The 24508-nt window shown below is 42.5% G+C and overlaps 1 protein-coding gene and 1 long non-coding RNA gene across 3 annotated transcripts; one reads left to right on the forward strand and one right to left on the reverse strand.

The window, feature by feature from the left end:
- Positions 1-10703: 10703 nt before the first annotated feature.
- LOC121656526 lies at positions 10704-13440 on the forward strand. Of its 2 annotated transcripts, XR_006013411.1 has the most exons (4): positions 10704-10855; positions 11845-11912; positions 12132-12175; positions 12893-13440. It is a non-coding gene; the product is annotated as an uncharacterized LOC121656526 (long non-coding RNA). The 2 variants fall into 2 exon arrangements; XR_006013410.1 differs by lacking the exon at positions 10704-10855 and having other exon boundaries at positions 10862-11912.
- A 3200-nt stretch (positions 13441-16640) lies between these two features.
- LOC121656518 lies at positions 16641-21318 on the reverse strand. The gene is made up of 14 exons (XM_042011554.1): positions 21193-21318; positions 20988-21096; positions 20833-20913; positions 19967-20020; positions 19610-19842; positions 19348-19526; positions 18684-18777; positions 18364-18599; positions 17945-18056; positions 17626-17746; positions 17457-17548; positions 16994-17111; positions 16800-16901; positions 16641-16727 (listed from the first exon to the last, which is right to left on the reverse strand). The coding sequence occupies exons 1-13, from the start codon at positions 21262-21264 to the stop codon at positions 16849-16851; spliced, it is 1554 nt and encodes a 517-aa protein (XP_041867488.1). The 5' UTR covers positions 21265-21318; the 3' UTR covers positions 16641-16727; positions 16800-16848.
- Between the last annotated feature and the right edge of the window lie 3190 nt (positions 21319-24508).

Consider the following 24508-nt stretch of genomic DNA (forward strand, 5'->3'; position numbering starts at 1 on the left):
TTATTCTTCACCCAGAAAATCTCCAACATCCACCAACACCTCTGCTCCAACTCTTTGTCTCCTCACACACCTGACCCAGTCATGCAGACTGTACCTTTTTCTCATTTTCTACTCCCTGATCCATCTGAGATTACCGGCCTCATCCAAAAATCAAAGCCCTCTACGTGCCACCTTGATCCCATGCCCACACTTCTTGTCAAATCCTCACTCCCCTCTCTGCTTCCCCTCATAACTGCCATTATTCACTCCTCCCTTTCTACTGGTGTTGTTCCACCTTCCTTCAAAACTGCTTCAATCACCCCCATTCTGAAAAAATCTGGGTCAGATCCCAATGACTTCAATAACCTCCGTCCTATCTCCAATCTGCCCTTTTTGTCTAAGATCCTGGACAAAACAGTCGCTTCTCAACTTCATTCCCATTTATCCAACAATAATCTCTACGAGCCTTTTCAATCTGGTTTTCCCCCCCGTCACAGCACAGAAACAACCCTTATTAAAATTACCAATGACCTTCTCCTTGCAGCTGACTCTGGTTTTCACTCCATTCTCATCCTCCTTGACTTAAGTGCTGCTTTTGACACCATATCCCATTCCATCCTCCTCAGCAGACTCTCCTCACTTGGTGTCACCTCTACTCCCCTTCTCTGGTTTCAGTCTTATCTCAGTGGCCGCTCTCAGTTCATCAAACTCAAATCTTTCACTTTCGATCCCTCCCCAGTCTCCACAGGTGTGCCCCAAGGTTCTGTCCTGGGTCCTCTTCTATTCATCACCTATCTCCTCCCCCTTGGTCTCATCTTCCGTAAATTCAATATCTATTTCCACTGTTACGCGGATGACACCCAGCTCTACCTGTCCTGTAAACCAAATTCCACGCTCCCACCTACCTCCCTCTCTGCCTGTCTCCTGGAAATAAAATCCTGGTTCACCACCAACTTCCTAAAACTGAACAGTAATAAAACTGAAATTCTCCTCATTGGCACCAAATCCACCCTTTCCAAAGTTAATAGTTTCTCCCTCACCATCAGCAGCGCCTCAGTTTCCCCCTCCCCTCAGGTCAAGAGTCTGGGTGTCATCCTTGACAGCACCTTATCATTCACCTCACACATCAATAACATCACCCGCTCAGCCTATTTCCATCTGCGCAATATCAGCCGTCTTCTCCCCTCCCTCACCCCCCACACCACCTCTATCCTGATGCACAGCCTTGTCACCTCCCGCCTGGATTACTGCAACTCTCTCCTCTTTGGCCTCCCACAAAAATCCCTTCAGAAACTCCAAATGGTTCAGAATTCTGCTGCCCGCATCATCACCCGAACTCCTTCCTTTCATCACATCACTCCCATCCTGCAAGAACTCCACTGGCTTCCCATCAAGTACAGGATAGAATACAAGATCCTCCTCCATACATACAAATCCATACATAAACTCTCACCCCCTTACCTCTCAGATCTTCTCCACATAGTCACCCCTTCCAGATGTCTTCGCTCCTCCTCTTCTATCCATCTCTCTGTCCCTCCTGCCCGTCTCAGCACCAGCTCTGGAACGTTCTTCCTCCTGACCCCCGCAATCCCGACTCTCTCCTCACCTTCATTTCCAAATTCAAACCATCTTTTCAGAACAGCATACTCTCTGTAACATTATTTTCAATCACATCCTCGCCACTCTGCCCTTTATGTTTAGATTTTTAGATTGTGTTGTATATGTCTGCCTCCCCTGTACTTTTAATGTTTTATTATTTGTTTGTACAGCGTCCTTGGGTGCCCTGAAAGGCGCTTTAAATAAAATGTATTATTATTATTATTATTATTTTCCTGGTCCCGAACGGATGCAGCTCCAACTGGAACAAGGAAGTTTTCCTGGTCCAGATCTGATCCAGTTCCTGCTGGAAAAAGGATGTTTTCCTGGTCCAGATCTGATCCAGTTCCTGCTGTAACTAGAAGGTTTTCCTGGTCCAGATCTGATCCAGTTTCTGCTGGAACAAGGAAGTTTTCCTGGTCCCAAACGGATCCAGGTCCAATTGGAACAAGAAGGTTTTCCTGGTCCAGATCTGATCAAGTTCAAGCTAGTACAAGAAGGTTTCCTGGTCCCCATCTGATCCAGTTCCTGCTGGAACAAGGAAGTTTTTCTGGCCCAGATCTGATCCAGTTCCCGCTGGAACTAGGAGGTTTTCCTGGTCCCGAACGGATGCAGCTCCAACTGGAACAAGGAAGTTTTCCTGGTCCAGATCTGATCCAGTTCCTGCTGAAACAAGGAAGTTTTCCTGGTCCAGATCTGATCCAGTTCCCGCTAGAACCAGAAGGTTTTCCTGGTCCACATCTGATCCAGTTCCCGCTAGAACAAGGAGGTTTTCCTGGTCCCGATCGGATGCCGTTCCCGCTCGAACTGAGAGGTTTTCCTGGTCCAGATCTGATCCAGTTTCTGCTGGAACAAGGAAGTGTTCATTGTCCCAAACGGATCCAGGTCCAATTGGAACAAGAAGGTTTTCCTGGTCCAGATCTGATGCACTTCCTGCTGGAATAAGGAAGTTTTTCTGGTCCAGATCTGATCCAGTTCCTGCTGGATCAAATAGGTTGTCCTGGTCCAGATCTGGTCCAGTTCCCGTTAGAACAAGAAGGTTTTCCTGTTCCAGATCTGATCCAGTTCCCACTGGAACAAGGTTTTCCTGGTCCAGATCTGAGCCAGTTCCTGCTGGAAGAGGAGATTTTCCTGGTTCCCATCTGAACCACTCTGAAAACATTCCCAGAATTCCTTCTGATTCAAGCCTGAAAACTTTCACGTGACTCCAGCCTGATAAAAAGATCCCGCAGGAAGTCTGGATCAGTCAAATCTGGTTTTCGGTCTCATTAAACTTTTCCCAGACCCGCCCCTGCAACCACCTGGCGCGTGTGCGTTGCAGCTGTGTGTGTGTGTTTGTTCTGGTGGGCGTGTCGCCACAGGTGAGCTCCTCGCGCCGCACACCAAGCAGCAGCAAAGCGCGCAGCTGTCGCCTGCCATCAACCGTCTCGCTGATCTTCCGGTCAGATCAGATGGCGAAGGTCTTCAGGAAGTCTCTGAGGACTTTGTTCTCACGGAGCGACGCCAACCTGGACGAGTCTGCGCGTGCGGTGAAGGAAGAGGAGGCGGACAGGACGGAGTCAGAGAAGAAGTTCAGGTTCCTCAAGCTGAAGAAGAAGAAGAAGAAGAAGAAGAAGACCGAGTTTTCCTCCGACTGGCCCGTGAACGAGGACCAGCAGGAGCACAGGTAGGAACACCTCGTCAGTGCGCGTGTTCTTTCTCGTTCTGCTTCCTTCATCTGGACTCTTACTGAGTCGTGACGGCGTCACGGATCCGGTTACTCGGTTACAGCTGCATTTTACCGTTTTTATCAGGACGGAATGAAGTCCTGGTTCGTCATGGAAACGTTGGAGTACTACAGCGCTGAGAGGGTCTGAGGGGTCTTTGAGGGTCTGTGAGGGTCTGAGGGGTCTGAGGGGTCTGCGAGGGCCTGTGAGGTGTGAGAGGGTCTGTGAGGGTTTGAGGGGGTCTGAGAGGGTCTGAGGGGGTCTGAGAGGGTCCGAGAGGTCTTTTAGGGTCTGTGAGGGTCTGAGGGGGTCTGAGAGGGTCTGAGAGGTCAGAGGGTGTCTGAGGGGTGTATTAAAGCAGGATTACATCTAAAACCCGTAGAAGAGTGGGTCCTGAGGACCAGGACTGAGAACCACTGGTCTAGATCCCCAAAACCTACAGAACTCGTTAAAATCCCGTCTAATAAACGAACAGTTAGCGATGGAAGAAAAAGTCGGACTGTTCACTCAGAAAACCGAACCAGATTCAAATCGTCCACACAGACCCGTATGATGGTCTGCTGGAGCAGGATCCAGTTTTCATGTTGATGGTTCTGAGCCTCTCAGTGAAGTCCAGCATCAGAGATCAGACTGATTCTGTAACCCTGCAGGATCAGCTGATCTTCATGCTGCTTCGTTTCTTTTTTCTCGTCTCAAAAGAAGGTCGCGAGCCAGCCGGCATCGTTTCTGATGACCGGAAATATTTTCCTCTGGAGCTGGAGAGGAGGAGCTACAGCTTCCAGACCCCAGTTCCAGAGAGTTCTTCAGTCCAGTCTGAGTCTTAGACGGCAGTTCAGCTCTGATCCGTGTAGATATGATCAGAGACAGTCCGCTAAGCTGGTCTGTCCCTGAGGCTGTTTCTGCTGTAAACACTGCTGAGACCATCCAGAGATGCAGCCGAGATCCAGACAGACTCATGCAGCCAGACTCCGATAAGAACCTGCGATAAGAAGTTTTAACTTGGAAACACTCGACCTAAAGACAGTCAGGTCAGGAGGACGCATCAGGACCACCTTCTAGTTCCAGGTCGTCCTCTTCATCAGATCCACCTTCTAGTACCGGGTCGTCCTCTTCATCAGGTCCACCTTCTAGTACCGGGTCGTCCTCTTCATCAGGTCCGCCTTCTAGTACCGGGTCGTCCTCTTCATCAGGTCCGCCTTCTAGTACCGGGTCGTCCTCTTCATCGGGACCGCCTTCTAGTACCGGGTCGTCCTCTTCATCGGGACCGCCTTCTAGTACCGGGTCGTCCTCTTCATCGGGACCGCCTTCTAGTACCGGGTCGTCCTCTTCATCAGGTCCGCCTTCTAGTACCGGGTCGTCCTCTTCATCAGGACCGCCTTCTAGTACCGGGTCGTCCTCTTCATCGGGACCGCCTTCTAGTACCGGGTCGTCCTCTTCATCGGGACCGCCTTCTAGTACCGGGTCGTCCTCTTCATCGGGACCGCCTTCTAGTAGCGGGTCGTCCTCTTCATCGGGTCCGCCTTCTAGTACCGGGTTGCCTCTTCATCAGGTCCGCCTTCTAGTACCGGGTCGTCCTCTTCATCAGGACCGCCTTCTAGTATCGGGTCGTCCTCTTCATCGGGTCCGCCTTCAAGTACCGGGTCGTCCTCTTCATCAGGTCCACCTTCTAGTACCGGGTCGTCCTCTTCATCAGGACCACCTTCTAGTACCGGGTCGTCCTCTTCATCAGGTCCACCTTCTAGTACCGGGTCGGACCTTTTTAATCCTGGTGTGATGGATGGAAGCAGGTGGTGGAAACCTTCCTCAGAGGTTTTCTTCATATTAACATGACAGCATCACACAGTTGCTGCAGGTTTGTCGGCTGCATCCATGATGAGAATCTCCCGTTCCACCACATCCCAAAGCTGTTCTACTGGACTGAGATCTGGTGGCTGTGGAGGCCGTTGGAGTCCAGTGAACTCATGGTCATGTTCTAGAAAGCAGGTGGAGATGTCATTGTGGAGCATAATGAAATTTTGAGGAGTCTCTTGGCGTAGCGTACGTAAACACAACAAGCCCTCCAAATCATACGACCCCATTGTACGTTTGTACATGCCCTCGAATACGGCTCATGGTAACGTTTCTTACATTAGCGCTCCTACTGGTGACAGGAGAGCATTGCGGATTGCGGGGATTTGACCGCGACAGGGGTTTGCCGCGACATCGACGCCAGTTGGAGTAATTAAGGTAAGCACAGTAAATATGTTTTAACATTTAAGAACAAAAGAACACGTTTTGATATTGTTTCGCCATCTAGTGTAGTATCTTCAATTAGTACGCAATATACAATTAACGTCATAAGGGCTACGTTCATTTACAACAACTAGCCAAACGTAATTTTATTTTTAAAGTCAGCGCCTTTTTTGTTGTTTGGCCCTCCAGTGTATTAACTAGAATTACTAGGCGATATAAAATTAAAGTTATAAGAGCAAACGTTTAACAGCAATAACAACAACTAGCCAAAAGTATCTATTTTTCTTTTTTTAAAAGTTAGCTAGCTTGCTAGCATAACAGCTATGTAAATATGACGTTTTTAGAAGGTTTAAGGTCTCTCGCAGGTGAAACCTAGAGATGGAAAAGAGAGACAGATATGACAGATGTACATTGATGATTCCAAGCCGATTTTGAAATGTCATTATCACACTTTACATATTTAATTTCCCAATCAGTACATATTGTCCTAAAGAGAAAGTGTGTATTGAAATTATTGAGTAATATATTATTTTAAAATTGCCCTATGCCAAAAATCAAGCATAAAATTTTTCTGAGAGCTTTAGGTCCTCTGACAGGTCAAAGTGATCATTAGATCACTTAAAATTGTGACACTGTGTGCTGCAAAATAATTATTTTCTTAATAATGTAAAATATTTATCATCCTGTCCAAAACACTGTGTTAAGTAAAAGATGTAAAAACTTAAGAAGGGTGAAATCCTTTCCAAAAGCAATAAAGTCAAGATTTGATGGATGACAAAAGTTTCAGCAACATCTGACGCTGGACTGACAATTGTCATGTACTCATTAATTCTATAACAAGCATTAATTCTTAATTCAGACCTCTTCTATGCTTATCTTCCTCTACGAGACTATCACGACTATAGTTTGCATGTGTTGACTTGATAAAACTGATTAGTATAGCACTTTGCTTTGAAAACCATGATGTTGGGTACTGTGTTGATAAGATTTTATAAAACATATGACCCTGACCTGTGTCAACAAAATATAAGTGGGTAAAAGACATCCTTATCCTCATGACAGTTCTTTTTGCACAACTACTCATTCAATGCTGAATGTTGCACAGCTTATGTAGCACGCTGCACATTATGTACATAGATTACTTTACTTACTTATATTTTACCTATAGTTTATATTATGTTTACTCTTTTGCATGCTCTTCTTAATTTAGTCTTTCTATATACTTTGAATATTTATGGCATTCGGTGTGGACGGCAAAGTAAGAATTTCACTGTACAGGGAAACCTGTTTCCTTACTGTGCATGTGACAATAAACGCTTTGAATCTTTGAATCTTATCCCCTGATAACATGTTTGCTTTTCTTATTCCTATTTGTGGTTCTTTCCCCAGATGCCTACACAAAAAGAGTGTGTGATATGCCATAGTGCAATTGGGGTGGCCAGCAAGATCTGCCAGCACTGTGGTGGCAAGCAGCCATATAAGGACAGGCTGGAGAGACAGAAGCAGAAAATAACAGAGGACTGGAAAGAACGGCAGAAAAAAAACTGCAGCATCAACAAAGTCTACGATGCAACTAATTTATTGGTAAGATTTTTTTTCTTTCAGATTGTTATAAAATACTAAATAAAAAAATATCTGATATTGGCATACACATTGCTATATTGCTGTTGCTCCACTGACCCTTTCAGCATTCTAACATTTGCTTTTTGACGTACGTTCATTGTGCATGAAATCCTGAGTTCCCAATGTATGTAATACGTTGTAAGCTACATTATATTTCTGTAATACCACATTTGATTTCAGTGAAAAGAAAATCACTAAGTGAACAAAGCATATAAAGATTTTGCACACCCTGTACTAATAAAGCATGCATTTTAAAGCAAATTAGGATATTTTCAGTTTTGCATTCGTCAGTGTGCACACTTTGGTTTTAAACTCCACAGACCCCTGGTTTTAGGTTTGTTTAATGCTGTTTTATTATTTTAACTGAATCAACATGTACATGTACCACAAGAATGGTAAATGGACTGTACTTACGTAGCGCCTTTCTACTCGTGTGAGCACTCTAAGTGCTTTACACTACTTGTCCAACACGTTAACACAGTCAGACATTTATGGGGAGGAGGAGCTTACCCATCAGGGTATGATATATCAGGGAAGGATTCATTCACTTTCATACAGAGACTGACACCAGGATACAGAAGCACATGGACTGTTGGAGACGGGAATCAAACCACCAACCGTCTGATTGGTGGTTGACCTGCTCTACTACTCAGACACAGCCACCCAAGCAAAGGGCAAAGTGGGACTATTGCGCCATTATTCTCTATGAATGGCACAGTTCCTAAATGGGAGGGTGGGGGAGGGTGATTGTTCTTCTTCCTCTGTCCTGCCACCAGAACCAACCGAACCAGTACGCTGTGGGTGTCCCTTTTTGTGTAAAAGGTTGAGCTGCCATGTTGCTTTATGTTTACTTTAGATTTATGTTATAAATCCATGAGGTTATTATAAAGGTCAGCTCTATTTGTCATTAGAAAAGAGCAGAGGAGCAGCAGAATCAATTGTTGTGGTGCAGAGAAATGCACCACACATTGAAGTGGCACTCTGATGATCATACCTAGTTCAGTGTAAATAGATAAAGGCGATGTGAAGAGGTAGCTTAGTTGCTTGCTGTGTTATTACATGATCTCTGTGTAAAAAGGAGCTCCCTTGTTTCAAAACAGCATGTACTGAAAACAGTGAGAGCAGAGAGGGGAGAGATGAATAAGATAATTTTTTAGACAAAGAAAATCAGAAATAGTCTTTGTATGCAAAGTAATACACCACACAAATTTGACCACAGTTGACTATACAACATTCATCTGACTTAACATGTTTCTAATTTTCAGTCTTAAAAATTTGTGTCAACTTTGTTCCAGCTCCACAAATGGGAGCTTTTAGAGAGGCATCCCGTCCTCCTCCTCGCCAGGAGAACCTCCAGTGGCTTTGTAGCAGAGTGCCTTTGTCCTTGGCCATTGGACACAGAGGATGCAAGGGATGCACTTGTCACAATAAAGAAGATTTATGAGAGTCTTCTCAATGGTAATGTACACAAATGTTCATGTCATATTTACACTCAATCCACAGTGAATTCAGGATGAATTTAAAAAGAAGAAATACACACATTTGTTCATATCAAAGTAAAGTTAATATTTCGCCTTTCAACTGTGTCCACGCTGACTAATTGAACATCTACTCTTGATTTATCCCATTGTGGCAAAATGCCTCTTTCAATGGTAGCTACAAGTTTTTCTCTAAACACATGGCAGGTACCGCTAACCTTTTCTGTCCTCAGATAAGATCCCAAGACAAAGGACATGAATTTAGGTTGTGGTGCATGAACATTTTTACTGCATGATCAAAACCAAGGAGCAACATCACTCAAGGCACAATGTCTCCAGCACTCTGAATCATTCTCATACATTCATGTGAATAGTTTAGGGTAAAATTGTAATATCATATTGTAAATATTTCTTCATCATATCTTAGTTGGCATCTTTTACTCTGTGCTCAACAAACATCATGCACTTTTTGCATCTCTCCTTTGCACTCTGGTAGGTTTGCAGCAGTAGTGTGTTACTGGTACTGCTATCCCTTGTTTTAATGATATTTAGTCATACAAACTTAAAGTGAAACTGTTCAACACAGTAGCAGTAACAGAGTCACAGCACAAAGTAGCAGATGTCACACTTTAATTTTATTAGATACAATACATACAATACATGTATGTAAGTCAGATGACTTGGAGTGACAAGACAATGTTGGAGGAATTAAAGTCAAAGTGAAAAACAAAAAAGAAGTTGGTGCACTATGTGTTGCCTGTAGATGTCCACATAATGGCACTTTGGCTGCACTTCCTCTGGTCCTGCAGATACAACAGAGGGAGGAAACAGTACAACTCAGGGGACTCAAGGCCTCTACATACTCCGCGAGAAGCAAGAAATTTGTTCTTGTTGTCGAGGCTGCAAAACCGAGAAAAAAGTTCTTGTTCGGCAGGGCATGTCATACTCCGCAAGAAGCAGCGCGAGACGAGGCGGGGATTACTGCGGGGGGGCTCGTCTGTGTCTCTCTGTGCAACGAGCCGGTTGACCCGCTTATTTTTTATTTTACATGAAAATTGTTCGGTGACAGTGCAGGACTGTGCACGCGGCAGTATCCGTGTCTTTATGTACCGTGTGTTGGAAACGTTTTTTTACTTTCTCTCAGCCTCGATCAGCTGTTTGTGAAAGCTGTTCACATGTCCGACCAATCACGCAACACTTCTCTGAGCCCCTCGAGAACAAAGTTTGGCCAGCTCGATGTGGCAAGAACTGTCCTCATTCACGTCCGGACCCCCCGCCAGCGAGAACAAAGTTCTCGCTTCTCGTGGAGTATGTAGAGGCCTTCAGTCCCCATTAGATTAGCACTTGGTGAATGCAGATCTCTGGGAAGGCCAAATATTCACTGTGTATTATCTACATCCATATCATTGCTTGTTCTTGTGAAACTTTTTCCTGTATGTCCCTAGTGGAGATTTGCAGACATTTAACATTAAGGTGTGAGTAAGAATATGATTTAAATGAAGCAACAAATCAAACTGTCAATTATTTCTTTGTGCATCTTCAATAGACTTTTGAAAGTAGAGCCTTTGATATATGTATGTTTTTTTTTTGCAACTGCTTAAGCCAATATTCACAAAAATTCATGTTTGTTCTTCCCAAAAGTGACGGTGACAACCAGGACGATGGAGACTCCAGCACAGACCAGTGATGGTCCTGCTACAGGCAGCTCCTTTACCCCACCCGTGTCCACCCCACCTGTGTCCATCCCGCCTGTGTCCACCCCCTGTGCTCCTCCTGTGTTCAACCTGCCTGTGTCCACCCTGCCTGTGTCCATCCCGCCTGTGTCCACCCCCTGTGCTCCTCCTGTGTCCACCCCGCCTGTGTCCACCCTGCCTGTGTCCATCCCGCCTGTGTCCACCCCCTGTGCTCCTCCTGTGTCCACCCCGCCTGTGTCCACCCTGCCTGTGTCCATCCCGCCTGTGTCCACCCCCTGTGCTCCTCCTGTGTCCACCCCGCCTGTGTCCACCCTGCCTGTGTCCATCCCGCCTGTGTCCATCCCGCCTGTGTCCACCCCGCCTGTGTCCATCCCGCCTGTGTCCACCCCCTGTGCTCCTCCTGTGTCCATCCCGCCTGTGTCCACCCCCTGTGCTCCTCCTGTGTCCATCCCGCCTGTGTCCACCCCGCCTGTTTCCACCTCCCTTACTCCACCAGTGTCTGGCCTCCAGAAGAAAAGAAAATTATGTAGGAATGCAGACATTAGTGGTATGTACAGTATGTCTGTTTTTCTGTGAATCCAAACTGTTTGAATCAACTTTGTCAATCAATTTCAGTGAGATCAGGCTCATTCCATCCTTTTCTCAGATGAAGGAACGGGGTCTGCCTCAATGTGACTTGAAATACATCTCTATAAATGATTGCAAAATGCTACAGTTATTGTACAGCAAGTTATTGAATGATAATATACTAGCTCAGCATAGTTCTTTGGGGGTAAAATGAAAGACGAGTAAGGTATAATCAAGATATCCTTACAGTATTTCTAAGCTTAACACACACATGTTCATGTTTACATGCTGAGAATTTTTGGCCGCTGTGATCATTCCTCATGTTCTTACTATTAATAAAACATTCCTCTGTAATATGACAGTAGTGTAGCTAAAATAACTAAAATGTGAGCAGCCAAAAAAAAATAGTTTCCCAAACGTTTCAGAACTTTAAAGGATGCTCTCACATATGCATGACAGTTCAACAAGCTACAAAATGATGCACTGTTGTATTTTAGTAGTGGTCAGATATGAAATCAAAGTATTTTCCAGTTACAATCTTTGTAGTGCAGAATACTCATGATTCTGGTTTAGCCACCCATGAAAAGTGCTACCTAGGAAAATGTACCCCAGATTGTTCTGAACCATAAACTATCATAAAATAATGATAATAAAAAATGATAATCATAGTAACCAATGATTTCCTCGTCGTCAACATGTAATTATTGTTGAAAGGCTTCAAAAATCATTACATTAATAATAAAAAAAAAAAATCATGGGCAAATGTCCTTATCTCCAAAATGTGCTCCTTCCATGTCATGTTACTGTTACATAATTGAAAACAGGTCCTGTTCAGATATCAGTTACCAATCATTTTTGTTATTAGAAGTGTTAGCATTATTTAGAACTTTTTCCTCATGGCAATATCAAGATGTGAACAGAGAATAAGATGTCTGTTAAGAATTATTACCATCTTTTCATTCATTTCAGAATGCCCCATTCATCAAGGTCTAAGCGTTTTCCCCTACAAAAGGATTCTGAGTCAAAGACTCAGAGAGGTTTGTTCCAAGACATAAGAAATTACTGATGATGAAAATAACTCTTTGGAACCATACCCTGTAATTGTCTGCACAGAAATACGTCAAGGTGCTTTGTTTAAAAGAGGGTGGCAATCTTTAGTCATATTACACTTTTAATTTGACATTACTTGTGCTTCAGGTTGTATTTGCTGTCCATTTTTCATTTTTGTCACTAATTTTACTTTGTGTCTTGTTAAGGGTTGTGTCGAGGTGTTGGTGGAGTGGCAACCTTGCTCTGGATGGTGTGTATGTTATCTGAAGTTTATTGTACTGATGGTGATTGGGTTAGGGAAACAAATATTTTTATCAACTTAATCTTCAATTATAAGCAACTGCAAAGTCTTCTCATCAAGCATTCCACAGAGAGGTCAAATACTGTTTGGGCAGTGTAGTGTATTGTATTTAAATTAAAATACAAAATGAAAATTTAATTGTTTGGTTGAACTGACAGAATCGTGTTCACCTGTGACCAGTCTACATGTTGAAGTTAATTTGGGCAACATACTGAACCAGTTGCCCAATTCCAAATCCAGTTGGTTCTGATGGCGTAGCCCCCAGTGTGTGACTGTGGGTGGATGGATATTCTGGTAGATGGTAGCCTCAGGCTGTGTGAATAGGGCGAATAGTCACTTGCTTTGCAAAACACATTGCATAGTCATCAAGACTTGAAAGGAGCTTTGGTGAGGGTTGTGTTTAATGAAACATCGCTCCACATTTTAAGGAATTGCCTGAACATAAGAGACCAGATTGTGAGACTTCTGAAAAATGGACGAGGTTGCAAGATCATTGGTAGTATGCTTGGGTATTTTGATGATAATAAGAATAACAACAAGAAAGAATTAATATATAACTGAAGACTCCATGCCTCATTAAAAGTAGTTCAGTATCAGCATGGTACATATTTCAAATGTTAGAATGTGACAGTGATACTTTTTACGGTCTCTCTGTCTGTCTTACAGTGGAGCAAAGTGGAAAAACTCCTGGGAGCCCAAAGACAACGTTCTTCCTTAAAAAAAATTGTTAAAATTGTGTTTGTTGTGTTATGTGACACAAATTTGTTTTGGTAAGTTGTTTGTTTTCTGTTGTTGGGAAGGTAATAAACATATTGTTTTACTTTCAAACACTTTGTCATTGTGTTATATTATTGTTGGATGCATTTCATGTAATTCTGAGAAGCATCAGCTCGAGGGCTGATGAATATTGGTACCTGAACAACACAAGCGTGATGAGATACTTTTGGTGCAGTCTTGTCTTTAAAACACTCCAGTTCATGCAAATGAACATAGCTTCTCTCTTAAATCTGTCTGCAAACAGCGCACATCTTTCATCTCTCTGCCTCTCTCCCTCTGCCACTGTCTCTAACTACCTGCCAGTCTCTCACTCTCCACCACTCTCTCTGCCACTCTCTCTTTTTCTCTCTCTCTCTCTACCTCCCTCCCACTAGCAGCTCCCCCAGGTCAGGGCAACGAGAGAAACCCATGATGGCGGAGAGAAAGAGAAGTCAAGGAAAGAAGAAAGTTATCATATGAAGAGCAGCACTTCAATATTCATATCTGGCTAAATGTGTGATAAAATATTTTAAAATAACATACGTGCTGCTGGCTGTGTTCTTTCTGATACATAAATCATTAAATATAATGAAATATTGACCTTGGAACCTTGATTTCAGAATTCAAACAATGTGCTTTATGCACAGTTAGGGAACATAAGGGAGCTCCATGTTTCCACTCTTTCATTACTGGGTGAACTGATTAATTCAGGTGTGTCTAGCCATTGCTGTTGTGATGGCTGAGGTTGAGCACACCCGGATTAATCAGTTCATCCAGTAATGAAAGACAGGAATCAAAGGAGCTGCCTTAAGTTCAGGAAGTAGTGGAGCTGTGCATAGAGCCCACTGAGCCTCTAAATGGCTCTAGAAATCTTAATCTGGGCAAGGCTATGACCATGAAGTATTAAAATCAAACCTTTGTCATAGGACTAATTGAAATACATAAATGGAAAGGTCTTGACCTGTGGAGCAACAAACGTCAGCATGAAGATTCTAAATGGCTCCTGCTTGAAATATTGACCTTTGAACCTTAACTATTTACATAGAATGGTTAGCATTATGGTGATAATGGGGAAATAATTGATGTAAACTGGTCAAAAATTAGAAGTATGATGGTGCATAGGTCAGTCATCAATATGTTAAACACATCTGGTTGGCAAATATCTGTGAAAATGTCTTTTTCTGATTTTATCCATGTTGGCCTTGAAAAGGGTGCAAGAAACTATACCTGGAAGGGGCTGGCTTGGAGCAAAGATGAAAAATTTACTTTGTCGTAGGATAACAATGAAGACATCACTGGAAAGGTCTCAACCTAGATAGTAACATATATCAGAATGAAAACTGTGCAAGGTTCCTTCTCCTCAGGAGTGACCTTTGAACCTTGAAAATGTGACATTTTTGAAGGCTTACAGAACAGGAACAAAAAGTGTTACAGATATGGGGTCAACTGTTTTGGAAAGGTCTTGACCTCCACTATCATAACCGAAGGTAATCCAACAGGGGGCGCCACTGTGTTGAGTTAAAACCCATAAAAAACATAATTTAACCCTCTAAACAACAAGAAATCTCAAATTTGATTACAAATACATGTTTTCCACCCTCAAAAACCCACGGAGAACCTACAATCTTCCTTGTAATCTTACCACATAATAGGGAAAACAGTTCAGAACTACAAAACATGTGGCGCACCACGCTTCTCCATATTGCAACTCTGTACAAATTGTAGTTCCTTAAGTATTCTTCCGGGTTAGGTTTAGGGTTGTCACATTAGGGTTTCGAAATTATCTATGTACTCATTTTTCAACATAAAAACTCAAACTACATCGTATATTTTTGTATTTTGATTAATTTGCTGACATGAAAACATTTACATAAACATTAAATAATGCTATTTTAGCACTTATTCCAGTCGCTCTGTTTCGCAGTCTACAGAGGGTATGTTCAATGGCAGAACGGATTCAGCAACGTTTCAAAACAGAACTTCGGGGCTCGTAACTTGGATCTATTTTTGTTGTTGAGTAAAAAAGTGGTTTAAAGTTTGTTTAAATATAATGTGGCTTCCTACCGAGAGGGTGCTCCATACAAGTTAATCAATCAGATCGCTTAATAATAAAACGTGTTAGCTAAACGTTGCCGCTTGTGAACATGCTACAAGGGTGCAAAGACACACCAGAAATATAGCGTCTCTGTCCCCATTCTTCCTTGTGTAGTTTGTATCGATGTCGTCGCCAATTCGCCTGTACAACATGTAGACTATGCTTAATTTTCCTTTTTGTTATTGTGCAAATGAACTCAAACTTGAGATGTTTTTAAATTTAACAGATGGATTTAAAACAAGACACAGTAGATGTGGAGTAAACTGGCATGTATTTATTCCAGATGTAACTGTTTACATGTACACATTTCATAGAAAATAAAATAACAATAACTTCTCCTCCAGACATATTCAGCATGTAATAACTGCATGACCCACACATGTCCAAATGTATTGATGCCAGGGGCGGACTGGCCATTGGGAATACCAGGAGTTTTCCAAGTGGTCCGACACAGCCAGAGAGAGAGAAAAAAAAAAAAAAAGTTTCAGAGAAATTGCTCATACGTTCAGTCATCTGTGGCAGCTGATGCACAACCTGCTCTACGTGACGTACTACATTTCTTCATCTGAAAGTTCTGAACTGCTGTAATCCTCTTCAAAGTCCTCCAGATCTTCTTCCAACATGTTAAAAACACCGGGGTCTGTGTCTACACGGGCATAGGTGCTGGTGACAGCACTCAGTTTCTTCTGAAGAATGTCTTTCTTCTGTAGAAGACAGCAGTGCAGTCCCCTGTATCCAGCCTCTGTCATATCTGTAGGAGTAGCTTGAGTGAAAATTGAAGAATGAAATTTAAAAATAGGCAGATAAAGTTGGAAACAGGTAATGCCATGGTCCTTTTAGAATATAATAGAATATTTGTAGAACATACTATGGTTCTTGATGTTCTCTTCAGTGTGATGGAGGAGGTTGTCCAGTTTGTCCAATGTCTTTCTCAGGTACTGATAATGTTGAGTCATCTCCTTCACAAGGATTGGTTTCTCCTCTTCCATGCGCCTGACCAGCATGACCTGGTCAAAAAGTCGCCTCTTCAAACGGAGACTCACCACTATTTTGAAAAAAAAAAAAAAGAACAGATGGGAATCAATCAAAACTTTTCAACATGTTCTACCAGAATTTTCAGTATTGATCATTATGTGGCCCACTAATTTTTAATGGGCTCTATGCACAACTCCACTACTTCCTGAACTTAAGGGAGCTCCTTTGTTTCCTGTCTTTCATTATTAGACAGACTGATTAATCCAGGTGTGCCCGACCTCATTAAATGGCCAGACACACCTGGATTAATCAGTTCATCTAGTACTGAAAGACAGGAAACAAAGGAGCTGCCTTAAGTTCTTGAAGTAGTGGAGTTGTGCCTAGAGCCCATTGGTCGTCTTATACCAATATCCACAGCTTAATATTAACATGAACACACTTATACCTACTACTTAGATTAATGGTCACCAACAAGCACACAAATGGTACCACTTTGCTTACCATCTCCTTGTGCCTCCCAAGGGAGAACGACTTCATCAGAGAGACTGCATGCTGCTTCTGAGTCAATTTTGTCTTCATCTGCAGCAACTGTGTTGTATTGGACGATCTTCTCTCTGAGTTTCTTTTTGAGCTCACCCAGTCTCCTCCGTTTCCGTTGCCTCGTTTGATTGCTGTCTGTTATATTAAAAAAGTATTAGTAAGAACAACAAACAAGCATTAGTTGTTAAGTGATGCAAAACTAAATACCATTTTGTCGGTAGAGATCATGCTTCTTCCTTCTGAGGGAATAGATGATCTAATCAATCTCTCTCTGGAGTTCTTCCTGGCTACTATGAGCACCATGTTTCCCTTGAAAAACACAAATAAGCAGAGATGGAAAACCAAACGTAGCCAAATGAATGACAGTACCAATCTGACACACCGGCAACCGTGTTACATACCAGTGGCTGCCCACTGCTTCACATCCTCAATCCACTGTTCTGTGTCCTCCAAAGTGATGTTGAGGTCATGCTGGAGATGCTGAAGATTTGCTGCTTCCTTTTCTGCTCTCTGTGTAATCTATTTATGTTTTCAGAAGAAAAAATACAATGCAAGAATAATTTTTATTCAACTGTCTATCTGCTGTTGAAAAACGCTCAATACTTTTCAGTCTAGATGTCAAAGTATTCTTGGAAAAGATATTGAACCCCATATTGCTGTGTGTGTGAATGATAATCTGATGAGCAGGTGGCACATTGTACAGTAGCCTCAGCCACCTGTGTATGAATGTGTGAATGAGGTGAATGTTGATTAGCCTTGTAAAACGTTTAGGTTGGTTAAAAACACTATAAAGTTTTGCTATGTAAATGCTTGAAATGACAAATGTAAATGTTAAAATACCAAAATACAGTGTAGACGTCTTACTTTAACAAATCGCTTCGCCAGTGTCTTGTGTAGACTCTCCACCTTCCTGTTGTTCCATCCCATGGCAAGCATTGTTATCATATCGGCTCTCCCTGTAAAATAGAGAATATGTCAATTCAAGCAGTGTCAAAGCATGCCTTTTTTTAATTTTTATTTTTTTTAAACCAACCTGACTTGGTCATGTATTTTGTGGTCAGAGCTGCCCTTGAGAGAAAGCTGTTCACTTGCTCCACCTCCTCACCAACAGTATTTCCTGCACCATCCTGGTTTCTGCCACCCCACCTCACCTGCTCGAAAATAAAACAAACACACAAATATATGCACGAGTTATAAACTTTCTGTATTTACTTTCTTTCCTACACACCAGATTTACTGTATCTGATCAATATGTGGACTGACTGTTCTCACATGATTTATAGTAATGAATTTGGTCAGACTTGGAATTTTTCTAGTGTGAAAAGAAACTTTTAACTTGCACACTGTACCACACATTTGCCAGTGTGAGCCTTGGCATGCATTACAGACAGAAAAGGCCTCATCTCTGTCAGTGGTTGGAGCTCTGACAACTTCTCTGCCATCTTCTCCAAGTATGGCCAATACCTGTAATGAGAAAACCACTTAAGTGTTTGGGGTGCATACTGACATAATGATAAGGAGACAAATCGGGGGAGGTCACCAGTAAAAACTCTATTACCAACCACAGACAAACATGTAGCAAAATAAATGCTAATGCTAATAATACCTTGTATCTGCTGGACACAGAGGTGATACAAAATAAGCCATATCAACTTTCTACAGCCATAATGTCCCAAAGGTATGATTTTAGGCCTGTTGTGCCAAGCTAAAATGAGTTAATACAGTGTAAAAAACAGATTCAAGCTTCAGGTATGGTAAGGGTTAAGATCACCTGCAAGTGAGGTCCATACAAAAGAATTTGATGTTTGCAGCCTGAGCCAACTCCTTCTGCAGGAACAGTGGGTAAGCATAAATTTCTCCACGGTAGTGATTCAAGCCTTGTAGCAAGATTCCGTGTCTGCAAACGGCAATTTCCAGGCCCTCCTCGTCCACCTTGGCCCTGGACTTCTGGGAGGTTTCTCGTCCTGCAGTAAAAGTTGCCGGCCCACATACATCATGACCAGTTCTCTGAAAGGAGATAAACTGTTACATGTAGCCCGGAGACAAGTAAAAAATAAAGACGAAGGGGTAGGTGGTTGGATAAAACCTTACAATCGTCATCTGGCTTCTTGTCTGATCCACAAAGGCAGACACTTGGGCATCTTGTGCAATGAACAGGCCATCAAAAAGAGATTGTTCATCTGTCCTGTTAAATAAGAGGAATTTCCTTATTTTATTACAACCTTTATGTCACCTGTGGAAAAGAAAGCTGAAAGTTGGCATAAAGCGAGTAGTTAAATATTGGTTTACTGTAAGGGTAAAGCTGTTGGGTGTGGATTAGGGCTATGGAACGGATACAAAAAGTTCCCGAACAAATTAATGGATTGTTGTCATGGAACTGTGATATTACAACCACGTTATGAACAGGGCTATAATACATCTGACCAAGTGTAAAAATATCTATATCTATATCCATTTACTACATCAAATGTGGCCTGAAAGTATCAACTAAAGAGTAATGCTGAACATTCAAGGCTTTTCTACATAGTTACTTTGAATGTGTTATATTTTAGGATTAAAATCATGAATTACAATATTGCAATTATGTGGTTATAAACATTGTTTTCTGACTGTCCAGAAAGATTTTCAAATTAGAATAATAATTTTAGATGCCATGAATGATGGAATATGAATTGTATGTACATTGAAATATATTTTTCTTAGCAATGAGGTTCATTATAGTTAATATATCAATTACAAAGATTAGTCTGCTAACCCTTTGGATTTCTTGAAGCGGTACTGCTTTCTGTTACCATCTGCAGCTATGGCAAGCATGTCTGGTGTGCAGGCAGGGCACTTGAAGGGCTCAACCTGACACAGATGCTCTTTCTTCCAGTTGCAGAAGGCAAATTCACGATACACCCTGTGGAATGTATCACCGCATATACTGCCATTCTGAAAACAAGGATGGTATTATTTTGGTTAATTAAAAACTTTGCAGTTTGGAATTCAAATTTTCCAATTACAAGAGTTCTTACCCGTCCTGTGCAATGTGCCCGATGTTCAAGCATTCTTATAAATGCTTTTTGGGACGTAGCTGGGCTGGCCAACTTCATCTGTTCAAATGATGCAAAGACATCAAATTTGAACAGCATTTGGCAGCTTGCTGTTGCTGGCCAGTATCGGCTACTAATCAGGTCACTGATCCCTGGGGTCCACTTGCAGGAGCAATGTGGGCAATACACAGCAGGCAGACAAAGATTGTATGGACCTGAAAAAAAAAAAACAACATATACCGTTTCAAAAGTATCCTTACAAAACAGGACAAAGTGATAATAGTAAGCCATCATCGGCCTGTGATGGTATCCAGAGAGTAGAGGGAAGTGTCAACATACCATTGATAGTCACCAAGACAGTCTGCTTTCCTGGAGAGATGGTATACTCTTGGTCTGGGCCACAGGAGCAGATTTGTGTTGGTGGAAGAATCGGCAGCATACATACTATAGTTAAGAAAATGTCAGAAAAAAATACCAGTATTCAAATAAAAAATGTTAACAGTTACAGAAAACTTCAGACATGGGTCATATTATACCACTGTATATGCAGTAGATTTTATGGACTAATACATTTTTTTAAACACACCTTGTTCAACCAGTTCACAATGACCGCTTTCATCCATCTTCACTAAGGATGTGGGAGGAATGTGTTTATAAAAATGGTCAATCATGACTTCTCTGTCATGAAATACATTTTTTTTGTGGACAATTGAGTCACATCCTGCGCAGAGAAACTGAACTCCTGAGGGAACACAGTCCAAGCACCTGACCACAGCCTTGACTGTTTTGCACTTTTGACAGCAATGCTGGGGAACTCTTTCTGCGGCCAGCATACAACTCAGGAGCTCTGGCACTGCAGCCTTGAATTTTCTCTCTGTGGTCAGCTGCCTCTTGGTGCACACAGACATGCTGGTTGTCTCCTCAACTTCTGCTGATGCAGGGACGGTGACCGAACTCAGCAGGTCTCTCAGTGTTTGAAGATGGTTATCTAAATTGATAGAGTATAAAAAAATGTAAAAAGGACAGCCATAAGAATATTTTTTAATAAAACAAAAAAAATCTATATCGCTTTTTCACAGCTATTGCATTATATACATGGCTGCTACAGTACATACAATATTCAGATGCCTATAAGTACTTAATGTTTTCCAAACTAGAAGATTAAGTTTGACTCTATTTGAGCTGACAGAATTCAATATGCATACCAAGATTTGTGACCTCTTGAGGAACTTCATCCATCTGCGAGGTCTCAACTTCTGGCACCTCCATAGTGCGCCTGTGTTTAACTACAAAGATGAAAGAAACGTTAATACTGACCAACAGTATCAACTTATAATCAGAACTATAATATTTTGCTGACCAGATCGATTCTTTCTGATGAATTTTGGTACTATGTACCCATTATGGTCCCTCGTCCTCCAGGAAACATTGGAGCCTCCGGTTCCCTTCTGTTTCCTTTTCTTTGATGGCTAAAAGTAAGAAAGAAAAAAAAGTGTGCACAAAATTTTTTTCAGAGAAAATTTGGTAAGAACAATCACAGAGAAAAATATCTAAAAAAATCTTACCTTTTTGGCTTCCAACTCATCTGCCAACGCTTTCCCCTCCTCAAGCCACTGTCTGAAGTTCTCAGATGCCATTTTGAGACAGACAAAGGGAAGGAGAAATAAAAAAAAGAAGGATGAAAAAAGTCAAAGTAGAAAGATATAGAGGGAAAGACAGAAACACGACCACAAAAAGCAAAAGCTAAGAGAGAAAGAGAAACTAGTAGAAGAAATGAAAAACTGGTTCTTAGAAGAACCGTTGGATTGCACAGAAATTGACTGATGTTCAAAAGACCTGAAAAACAGAAACAACATCAAACAAAACAGGTGAACTAGGATTAGTTGTGCAACTACTACTGTCTTCTGTTTGTTGCCACTGAAATGAACATTTAGCTAAATGCAAAGTGAATAACCACAAACAAGTCTACGGGGATTAAGTTGTGCATACAAAGGTAAAAGAAAAGTAGATTAATTAAACAAGAGTCTGTATCAACTGGTTATGGACTGTCAAAGACTGATCCTTGACCACTGATGGGGTTCTGACATGTTAGCCATTAAATCAGCAATAACAATTAACATGGACCTGATTCTGAACTGTAAATCCAGCTAGTGCTGCACCTGCAATTTTCTTTCACATTTTCGACCCTTATTGAAGGGATGGGTTTATAGAATTTAAGTCAGACACAAAATGGTCAAAATACAGTTTGAATACAGGACAACATTGTTTACTGCGGACAGAAATGGCAATACAGCTTACAGAATCTGCTTGGTCATAGAATTTAGTTTAACCCCATTGACAAAAAGTTATCTCTCTTTAACACTTATCAAGTCTATATCGCGTTCTGCTAATAATGGCTCGGTAAAACAGTAACGTCAGTGTGTTATTGGTCAAGATAATTATGTTTTGAGCTACGCACCTTCAGATTTGCATGTTATTTGAGGTGGACCGGTCATTAAGCTAACTAGCTCGAACATTAGCTTGTGAGCTAACATTATCATCTTATTGGTAAAATCCTGTCTTTTCTATTATTCACAACTGATCAGCAACTGAAACATCAAATTAAACAAACTCGGATACGTAAGAGTTACAAGTAATAGCTTACTTTAATATAAAATATCAGCAGAGCTATACCTGATATTAAGTCAGGACACTTTAGTTAGCTAAAAACTAGCCGCTTCCGCTAACCTCCTGGACTCACATAAACGCGATCAATGAGTCATTAATTTTTATGGATTTAGCCATTTTATCACATATTATACCGTGTAGAAACCATTTTTCTTAGACAGATGAAAGTAATATCAAGTAAAACTCCTTTAAATATAAACGTGTCGGACTTACCAATGCTACAACGTTCAATCAGGAAATGATGAAATTGGTGATGAAGGTCAAGGTTCATTTGGTGACGTCTTTCCTGAGACACAAGCCTGCCGATATTTACTCGACCGCTAGAGGTCGCTAAACTTTAAAACGTAAAAGGTGGTCGTAATTCGGCGCTGGTACAAACGACCTATGTGGTCGTTTTTCGGAGGAGGACAGTCTCCGTAAACAAGTAAAAAAATAAAGATATAAAAGACATGAGAACACGTCTATATTTACAGAAAACAAGAATCCCAGCAGACAGTAAAATTTACCGGCTGGATGAAGTTCATCCTGCTGCAAGGATGGTGGGGTGTGTGTGTGTGTGTGTGTGTGTGTGTGTGTGTGTGTGTGTGTGTGTGTGTGTGTGTGAGTGAGTGAGTACTGTAGGGGGTGTAGTGCTGAGCTACAGGGGGCTGCTGGGGAAGAACCGAGTCTCTGTGGTGGTTTTAATGCTCCTGTCCAGCTTTCCTGATGGAGGTGGTACAAACAGGGCGTTGCCTGAGTGGGCGGGGTCGGCTGGACTCGGGCGGTGTAGATGGAGTCCAGACCTGGTAGACGGCGGCCCACAATCCCCTGAGCTGTCCTCACCTGCCTGGCTAAGCTCCTCTGGTCCTGTGCAGCTGCCGTACCGTCACTCTGAGACACAGGATGCTCTCCATGGAGGTTCTGTAGAAGTTCACCAGCAGCTGAGAAGAGAGTCCCGTCGCTTCACCTTCCTGAGGAAGAGGAGCTGTTGTTGGACTTCTTCACCAGGTTCATCATGTCTTTTTAGTTCATTCCTTTGGTCTTTTGTTGGGTGTGAAGCTGGACATGAAGGAAGTCCAGACGTCCTGGATCTGTTTGGGTTGGGGAGGATTTGGTTTTAATCTGTCTTCAGATGACGTTCGGGTGTCATGTCTGAGATTTCATCATCTTCATCACTGCGGTGAGGAGACACGCCCTCTTCATCATCATCATCATTGCGGACACACCCTGACTGCTCAGGCTGGTGGAGAAGAACCGGTCTCTCCACATACCTGCTGCATGACCTGAAACCCTGCTGGACAAACGTCTCTTTGTGGACTCTGATCTGATCTCAGCTGAATAAATTCTGATCAGGTCTGAAGAAAGACCGGATCTACCTTCATGGTGATCACACGTGACTCTGGTCATGTGACCATAGAGCCACAACAGTTGGTCTTAAGATCTGGGCATCGTGAGGCGATCAGGCGGCTGGTTGCTTGCTTTCTGCCTCTGTAACATCCTGTAGCACCATGGTCGCTGAGATAACCAAAGACACGAGGACAGACGTGAGGACAGACGTGTGGACAGACGTGAGGACAGACATGAAGCTTAATTTTTAAGACATATTTACAAGGTTATACATGAAATAAAAAGGAAAACAGTAGAAATAAACATAGAAACAAAGAACACATCAGGACGTAAGAAGTCCAACCTCCTGTCCTCCTGTCCCTCCTGTCCAATTGTCCTCCTGTCCTCCTGTTCAACTGTTCTCCTCCTTTCAAACTGTCCTCCTGTCCAGCTGTCCTCCTCCTGTCTGACTGTCCTCCTGTCCAACTGTCCTCCTCCTGTCCAGCGGTCTTCCTCCTGTCCAGTGGTCCTCCTGTCCAGCTGTCCTCCTCCTGTCAGAATGTCTTCCTGTCCAGCGATCCTCCTCCTGTCCAGCTGTCCTCCTCCTGTCCGACTGTCCTCCTGTCCGACTGTCCTCCTGTCCAGCTGTCCTCCTCCTGTCCTCCTGTCCTCCTGTCCAACTGTCCTCCTTTCAAACTGTCCTCCTGTCCAGCTGTCCTCCTCCTGTCCAGCAGTCCTCCTGTCATGCTGTCCTCCTCCTGTCCAGCTGTCCCTCTTCCAGAAGTCCTGAGGACGTTGTGGCCTCAGAAGATTTTTCCATGATCAGGTGTTGATGGTTGTGATTGATCAGCTGTATTATTGATGATGAGCAGACTGATAAACTGTTCAGAACTTTTACAGTACAGATTG

Source organism: Melanotaenia boesemani, chromosome 17, assembly GCF_017639745.1.
Source record: "Melanotaenia boesemani isolate fMelBoe1 chromosome 17, fMelBoe1.pri, whole genome shotgun sequence".
NCBI classification, from domain to species: domain Eukaryota; kingdom Metazoa; phylum Chordata; class Actinopteri; order Atheriniformes; family Melanotaeniidae; genus Melanotaenia; species Melanotaenia boesemani.

What these genes read in the sequence shown, in the direction of transcription:
- LOC121656518 (XM_042011554.1), bottom strand. Translation starts at nt 21,264, where the DNA reads ATGGCATCTGAGAACTTCAGACAGTGGCTTGAGGAGGGGAAAGCGTTG. An exon ending in AGGCTCACACTGGCAAATGT is followed by an intron (nt 17,747 to 17,944) that starts GTGGTACAGTGT and finishes TTTATTTTCGAG; the next exon opens with CAGGTGAGGTGGGGTGGCAG. An exon ending in AAAATACATGACCAAGTCAG is followed by an intron (nt 17,549 to 17,625) that starts GTTGGTTTAAAA and finishes TCTATTTTACAG; the next exon opens with GGAGAGCCGATATGATAACA.